An 8,760-nucleotide genomic window follows, 5' to 3' on the forward strand; every position below is an offset into this window, starting at 1 on the left:
GAGATGTCATCTCGAAACTACGCTCTGGAACAGCTGCAAATGACCGGGAACAACCCATGAGAAAACTGGAAATTTTCTGGTCTCTACGAAAAGTTAAAGGGGCGTGCTCAGCTTTTTTTGAGGTCTTTCGGGGTTTTTTTTGACAAGGGAGCGAGGTGGGGGTAAGAATAGGAATTTGAGTGATCAAGAATGGAAAAACCAACACCCCCCCCAAACAAATTTTTGAAAACAAGGTTTGTAAAAATTTGTTTTAAAACGTGGGTCTTTTAAGGTCAGATTCCCGAGACTTGCTAGATTACTATTTTTATAGCTTTAACCTTTTCTACTTTTTATGAATTAGGTTTAATATAAAGGAAAACAATAAGCAGTAAAGACATAATTCACACCATAGAGAAACATGACTCAAAAACCAAGAAAACATGCAAGAGTGGAAAACGTGAATTATGTGAACCGTGGACTTAGGATCCGGTACTTACAACCACACACTCCATAGGGAGGGCCCGGTTACCTAAATGGTGTATTCACCAATATATGGAAATGAAAGGAAATGCACCAAACACAAAAATTGAGTCGTTTATAGTCAGATACTCGAGACTTTATCTAAATATATGTATGAATATGTAGTTTATCATATATCAACAACCGAAATAGTTGTGGATCGTTCCATAAATAAATATCACAGAAAACATATCCAAACACAATCAAGCACCAAGATTTCTTACGACGCAGCCTAGTGGAATGAAAGCGAAGTCGGATAGACCTATAACATAACCGAGCATGCACCTTATGTTTCATCTTTGAACAAGAGGGTGTCCTAGTGAATAAGTGTGGAAAAGTGAATGGTTGTGGAAGATATGGTGGATTGGGATAAGTTTTAGAGAAAAAGCATGGAAAAATGAGGATGTGGGTTTAGCACAAAACTCATTCATGGTGTAGTTAGGGATCTGCCTCAAGTCCGAAAATGAAGGTGTCAAGTGGTTTATCCTTGGGAAGTATTTGTTTACTAGGTTGATTTAAAAATCATGAAGCATGGGAGAAACTAAAGGATCGAAAGTGCAAAACTCGAGGTTCCTTTGAAAAGGTGGAGGGTGGGGAATATTGGTGATGGAAGGTGAATGATTCTCAGCTAGAGCTCTCAAGTCCATATTATCCGAAATCTTGATATATGCAAGACATTCCTCAATAGGTGGTCAAAAGGATCACTGGGATAGAGATTGAAAAATTCATCTTCCGTCATAGCATAAAGGGATGAATGGTTGTTGGCAAGGGGGGACTCGCGAAGTGGTAAAGAAGCGGTGCAAAAGAGTTGCAGGAATTCTTCTTCGATTTTGTCTACTACCAGGGAGTCATTGTTAAAGTCGGAATTTCCGAAGGAAAGGAATTTGTTAATCTGTTTCTCCGGAAACATGTTTTTGAAGTAATCTTGAGCTAAGCTCCTCGATCATGCTAACCTCGCCATTTGTAGATGAATCGATACTGTGTCCTCGTTTTGAAAACATTTACCTCAACAGAAAGATGGCCAAAGGACAAGGACATCGAACCATCGCGGCAGTTTATGAGCGCGTTGGCAGTAGCCAAGAAGGGACGCCCTAAAATGATAGGTACAGAGTCGTTAGTGACTTCTGTGTCGAGGATAACGAAGTCGGCTCGGTAGTAAAAATTTTGGACTTTAACCAAAGCACGTTTTCAACCACACCCCCTTAGGATACTTAATGTAACCGATCGCCTAATTGCAATGTCATTTTAGTAGGTTGCATCTCCTCTAGACCTATTTGTTTATACAAATAAAACGGGAGTAAGTTAACACTAGCCCCCAGGTCTAGTAGCGCGGTCGTCGTGTGAGAATCTCCTAAGGTGCATTATCTGATGGGGCGACCGGGGTCCTTGTACTTAACAATTCCATTATTTTCGGATAAAGTTGGAAACCGCTCGGTTAGAAAGGCGTCTTTAGGTATGTTGGTCTTACGCCTAGTAGTGCACAACTCCTTAAGAAACTTAGCGTGGTTAGGTAGCTTTTTATAGCTTCGAGAAAAGGAAAGTTTATCGTTAGATTTTTGAAAACGTTCCTAATCTCCTCAAAGTTAGTATCCCCGGTTAGCATGGCTAATTTCGAGGGGAACGGTGGTTTCGCTCTATATTTAGCGTATGGCTCGACTTGATGTGTAACCTTGGCTTTCTGTTTCTTAGGTTGTGATATAACTGGTACCTCTACAGTGGTAGGTTCTTCGGTTTCTATTTCGGTATCTAGTTCGATATCCGGTGTAGGAGTATCGATGGGGTAACTATAGGTATAGTTACTTTGTTATCAACCACTCTTCCCGAGCGGAGAGTGGTGATGGCATTTAGCTGACCTACGGATGTAGTTTCCGCATACTAGTATTACCGTTTACCTCAAAAGGCCGCGGTTTGTCGTTCTAGGGTTGGGTATCGCTTGGCACCGAAACACGCCTTTTGGTTGGGCTTTCTCTTGGGCTAACTGTTGGTTTAAATTATTAACGGATTGTAGAATCTGTTGGTTAGATTGAGCCATGGTTTGGAAAAGTTGTTGGCTCACTTGTATGAAGGTGTCAAGACGATCCGGTTGTGTGGGTGTAGTAGTCACGGGTGGTGTGGATGGAACTATCTCGCCTTGATTATTTATGGATTGTGATAGTTATTATTTACCGGAACGATACCTCTATTAGCATTATAATTATTATAACTACATTGACCTTGTGCTTGACTTTGTCGAGGTTGCGCTTGGTTGTTATAATTATTATAATTACCCTGATCCTGTCCTTGTTGTGGTGGAGCTTGGTTATAAGCGTGCGTTGGCCTAACATATTGATTATATGCCGTGTAGGTGTGACTTGTTGGTTATTTCTCCAACCGAAGTTGGGATTTTGTCTCCGGGGCATTAGGTTCACTATTAATGGAATAAGAATGTTCATAGGCTATAGGACGATTGGGGAGTCGGGATGCTCGGGGACTCCAATGAAACTACATGGATTTGAATTTACATTCATGACGGGGATAGGCTTTTGTTGTCTAAAATTGCCTCTACCTTTTTGTGAGGGATTCAATTAGAGTTTTAAGCTCGGGGATCTGATTTAACCTCAAACATCTTGGTAGCCTTTAGCTGTTGAAGAAGAAACTAGCCGAGCCGGGAGTAATCGTCACTACCCCCATTATTATTACGCTTAGTCCGATCTTCCAAAATTTATATGCCTCACGAGGCTCCTTTACTTAGGAAACTACCCCCATTCATTATGTCTAGGACTTCTTTTATGGTGGTGTAGGGAGTACTTTGAAAAAGGCACGAACTAACGTGTCTTTTGTTAGGTGATGGTGTGGACACTCTATAAGGAGATCGGTGAAACGATTCCAAGCCTCGAAAATGATTCATGAGGATTACGTCCGAAAAGAAGTGAATCTTGGAAAGCATTTCATCCGTCTTTAGGGGTGGGTAAAATGTTCCATAAACAATTTGAACAAGTTTGGCCCACGAGTCCCGAAATAAGTAGCTTAGGCAGTTAACCAAGACGCCGCTTTATCGGTGAAAGGGAATACCCTCAATTTAATTTGTTCCGCACCAACCGTAGGATGGTGGAATGTTGTAAGGACTTGTTCAATCCTACGCGATAATGCCGATAAGGTTTTTCATGGTCTAAACCATGAAAAGCGGGTAACAAATTAAATATATTTGGGGGATGCGAAAATCCCCAATCGGGTCCGCTAGAACGATGCAAGATTTAGGGCTATAAATTTCAAGGCTTTATAAAAGTCGAGAGAGGAGTCTCTCTTTCTTCATCCATAATATTAGGTGGTGTGTGTGAAATAGTAGGTAGAGGTGTAGTGGGTGGGAAACTAGATAGACTTGTTTGTTGACGTTCGTGGTGTAATTACGTTAGTTGTTTTTTTCGACGAGACCTTAATCTCATGCAAGACTAAGTCGAACTTAACTAAACATGCAATACTCCAAACAATTCGATATACTAGTAGAAACCTCTAACGGAGATGCGAGGTGTAGAAGAAAGAAATACCGATTAAGGTCCTTGCTTCGCTTTATGAATAGCGTCTTGTTTCTGGCGTGTTCGGTGTATATAACAAGTTAAAACACGAAAAACTTGAAAAATCGAAATTAAAACAAACTCGTGGAAATCCGGCAAATTTCAGCTTAGCAGCGCTCGGCGCTCCGTGTTCCAAAGAACTTAAGCGGGGTCACTTTTCGGTATGGGGCTGGTCGCTCGGTGGGGGGTGGTCGCTCAAGATTCCGTGCTTTGGGCGGTATTGTGCTTTCGGATAGGGCGGCATGCCGTGTCGCGGTATTTTTGCGGAACTTTTCAACGCTGAAACGGACAACCACAAGATGAATCAAACAAGGGTGGGTGGGTTTAATGGGACTTAAAATGACTAATTATACTATGAAAACAATGCTAAAGTGAAACTAAGATGGCAGCGGCGCCATTTGATAAAACATAAAAATGAATAGTTTACCTACGAAATGAGCGATGAACTCAAAACGTAAGTAAACTAAAACTTATTACGTGTCTATATTTATCAAAGTTTCTACTCTCTTTCTATTGAACAGATATAGTGGAGTAGGAAGTTCGTTCCACTCCTAGTTCTCTAGCATGGAATGATTTCATAGTTAACTAATGGGTCTTAAGTCTAATGAGAGTTTTTGAGGGGAATTATACCACGATGCAACTACCCACAAGATACAAACTACAATTGATTCAACTACGGAAATACTACGTTGATTCTATAATAAGGAATTAGGGGGGATTGATTCTACCTTAACTCAACTTAACTCACTAACGATGAATCGTCAGTAATCCGAATTGAATCGCTGTGAGAACAATTGGTTCTTCCTAATCCCTAATTACACATGACATTTCTACCAATTCATAACTAGCATGTGAACGATTAAACCCATTCTCATGGCGAATTAATCGTTTCTAGAGTGGAATAGAAATTACGATGACTCTACGATAATCGGAATCAAGCTTTCATCAAGGCTTCTCAACCCCCTCTAATGGAGGTTTAGCTGAGAATCATTCCGCAATCATTTCCATATGAATCTAAACTAAACATAATATCAAGATTCGAAATTTACTAATCTAAATTAAACAATAATTAAAATCTAATTAACAACTAAGAAATGGTAACCAACAAGAATTAAAACTAGATCTATAAATTGAGATGACAAAAATCAAAATTGACAAAATAACTATTTTATTTATCTAATCAATCAAGAACAATGATTCAAAGACTTAATCTAAAACAAGAATTGAAAATGAAACTAAAACTTAATTAAAATACTGGAAACTAGATCTAGAATTATCTATATTGTTTTAGGTCTAACTAGCTACCATTAACTATCTACCCTATCTATCTACCATTAACCAAGAGTGAAGCTTTGGATTTTATACATTCAGATCCAAAAATCGTGCATGGGCTTGGAGCCATGTTTTGGGCCAGAGAATCAGGCCCAAAACCCAATTCTTTCAGTCCAAAAAGGCCTCTTCAGCTACAGTTGGCTTCAACAGACTTTTCGTCCACTTCTGCTCCTCTGGTTGGGTCAAGGCTTGGACCATTGGAAAGCGCTTTCCGAGCCGGTCGTTTTGACATAAGGTAGGCCTAATTCCGAGGTCTGAGTCCAAAGATACGGCCTTCGAAAGTTCTGCTGACTTTGTGTCTTTGTTTTACGCCCGGCGTCGACTTTTCAGCTTTTGACCGGGCTTTAGAAAGGCTTTGTCTTCTTCAATCTTGGCCTTTAATTACAGAACTCCTTAGCAACCGACCTTTGCTTCTTTATCTCGCTAAAGTGGTACATTTCTGCACATAATGGACTTTGAAGCCTGAAATGCATAAAAACACGTAATCAGTGTTAACTCTTAATTATTGCTCACATAATTGGTCTAAAAGTATGACTGTTTCAGGGTTAAAACTACAGTTTTGGGCTCTTATCATCACCCTCTTGGAGCCTTCTTTCTCTGACCTTTTTATTGAATGCCTTTCGGAGCTATCTGTGATAAGAATCAAACTTTATTCTTGCTTGTTCTCTTGTTTCTTCCAAATTTAGGACCTCTGTATGCATCCCTTGTTCATTAATCCCCTTTTCTACAAACATTGTCCTGGATGTCGATACCACCATTTCGGCTGGAGTGATTGCTTCCATACCATAGGCTAGAGTAAATGGCGACTCCCCAGTAGCCACCCTTGGAGTTGTTCAATATGCCCATAGCACGCTGTTTAATTCCTCAACCCATAACCCTTTCTTGTCATCCAGCTTCTTTTTGATGTTATCCATAATAGTCTTATTTGTCGCTTCAGCTTGTCCATTATCTTGAGCATAATAAGGTGCCGATGTGAAGTGCTTAATTTTGTATGATTCTAAAAAAATCTTTCACCTTGCTACCGATGAATTAGGGTCCATTATCAGATATGATGGCATATGGTAAACCATATCGACAAACAACTCTTTCAAACAAAAAACTGATAATGTCTTGCTCTTTGATATGCTGCAATGCTATAGCCTATGCCCATTTCGTGAAGTAGTCAGTTACAGCAAGCATGAATATTTTCTTACCTCTCCCAGGTATTAGTGGGCCGACAATATCCATTCCCTATAGGGAAAATGGCCATGGGTTCGATACACAATGCAACTCTTCTGCTGGAACATGAATAACATCTCCATGCTTCTAACAATGGATACACTTCTTTACATATCGAAGATAATCTCTTCGCATATGTGGCCAGAAGTATCCTTGCCGCGCTATCTTGTTAGATAATGATCTTCCAGCCGAATGATTTCCACATTCCCCTTCGTGCATCTCCGCAATGATTTGGCTAGCTTTGGCAATTGATATACATTTTAAATGTGGTCCACCAGGGTTTTTCCAATACAACTCATTATCAATTAGTAGATATCTCTCAGCCCCTGCCTTTACCTTCTGGCCTCATTTTTTATCTTTTGGTAATTCACCCTTAGACAAAAATGAAACATAGCTGCTTAACCATGACGCCCCCAGCGTATCTACCTCTATAACCTCTGAATATTTAGTATCGATACTTGGTTTTTGTTGAACACCAATGTGCAAAAGACATCCTTCTGTATTTGCAAGCATAGCAGCGACATATGCTAGAGCATCTGCATGTCGATTTTCTCCTCGATCGAGGTGCTGAAATTTGATTTTGCTGAAGTTTTTGAGCTTCAATCTAACAAAATTCAAATAATCGATCATGTTATCACATTTTGCTGAATATCCTCCATTGATTTGGTTGACCACTAACTGAGAATCACTGAATACTGATAATTCTTTGACATTTAACGATTTAGCCATTTCCAACCCTGTTATCAATGCCTCATATTCTGCTTCGTTGTTAGATGCATGAAACCCCAGAGTTACTGCTAACTCTAGTCTCTGATTTTCAGGGATTATCAGAATAGCTCCGATACCACACCCCTTTTGTCATGATGATCCATCTACGAAAAGCATCCACCCATTTGTGCCAGCCCATGGATCATCTTCATCCATTATATCATCTGGTTCTTGCAAATTTAAGTAACTATCTTCTTCAATCTTCCAATTTTCATCTTCAGCAGGAAAATCGGCTAAGAAATCTGCCAAGACTTTCCTTTTTTCTGACACCCTATGCCTATATTCAATTCCAAGCTCATCGATAAGCACTGACCACTTTGCCATTCTTCTTGACTTAGCTGTCTTGGCTAAAGTTTGCTTAAAAGGAAGATTTGTCACGACAATGACTAAGTTGGATTGGAAGTAGGGTTTCAACCTTTGAGTAGAATATAGGAGAGCTAATACATATTTTTCCAACATCGAATATCGAGTTTCAGCCTTGAGCATGGTCTTGGATTGAAAATAAATAGGTCTCTTAACCCTATCTTCCACTTTTACTAGTACCGAACTAATAACAAAGTCAGATACTGCTAGATATAAAAATAAAGTATCACTTTCCTTTGGCTTCATAAAAGTTGGCACTTCTTGAAGATACTTTTTTAATTCTGAGAATGCCAATTCACATTCTTCCTCCTATATGAATTTCATATTCTTTTTCAGCAACTTGAATAAGGGTTTGCATCGGTCAGAAGTTTTTGATGTAAATCTATTCAAAGCCGCAATTCTTCCTATTAACTTTTGTATTTGCTTCCTAGTATTCGGAGAAGGCATTTGCTGAAGAGCTCAAATCTGATATGGATTAACATCGATACCTCTCTTTGTGACTATATATCATAGGAATTTCCTTGAACTTACTACAAAAGTGCACTTTTCTGGGTTGAACTTCATGTTGAATTGTCTGAATATTCGAAACACCGTATCGAGGTCTTTCACATGTTCATCTGTCTTCTTAGATTTTATCACCATATCGTCAATGTATACTTCGACAATATGCTTGATCAAATTTTTGAACATTTTCTCCACCAACCTCTGATACATTGCTCCTGCATTTTTTAAACTGAATGACATTATGATGAAGCAGTAAAGACCTCATTCTACAATGAACGCTATTTTCAGTTGGTCTAGTACGTACTGCCATTATAACTTGAAAATATCCTAAATGACCATTGCAAAAGCTCAACAATTCGAACCCAGCTGTTCGATCGACCAATTCATCAATTCTTGGCATCAGATAGTAATCCTTGGGACATTCCTTATTAACATCGGTGAAATCCACACAGATTCTGACCTTGCCATTTTTCTTTGGTACAACAGCAATATTTGCTACCCATTTTGAATTGTAGATCTCCCTGAT

General features: G+C 39.3%; 1 protein-coding gene across 1 annotated transcript; it reads right to left on the reverse strand.

Annotated features, from left to right (window-relative positions):
- Nucleotides 1–6,944: 6,944 nt before the first annotated feature.
- On the reverse strand, nt 6,945–7,328 carry LOC147510701 (uncharacterized). Its single transcript, XM_086598222.1, has one exon. It carries the CDS (start codon nt 7,326–7,328, stop codon nt 6,945–6,947), a length of 384 nt encoding a protein of 127 aa, XP_086454348.1.
- Between the last annotated feature and the right edge of the window lie 1,432 nt (nt 7,329–8,760).

Source organism: Coptis chinensis, chromosome 3, assembly GCF_015680905.1.
Source record: "Coptis chinensis isolate HL-2020 chromosome 3, ASM1568090v1, whole genome shotgun sequence".
NCBI lineage: Eukaryota > Viridiplantae > Streptophyta > Magnoliopsida > Ranunculales > Ranunculaceae > Coptis > Coptis chinensis.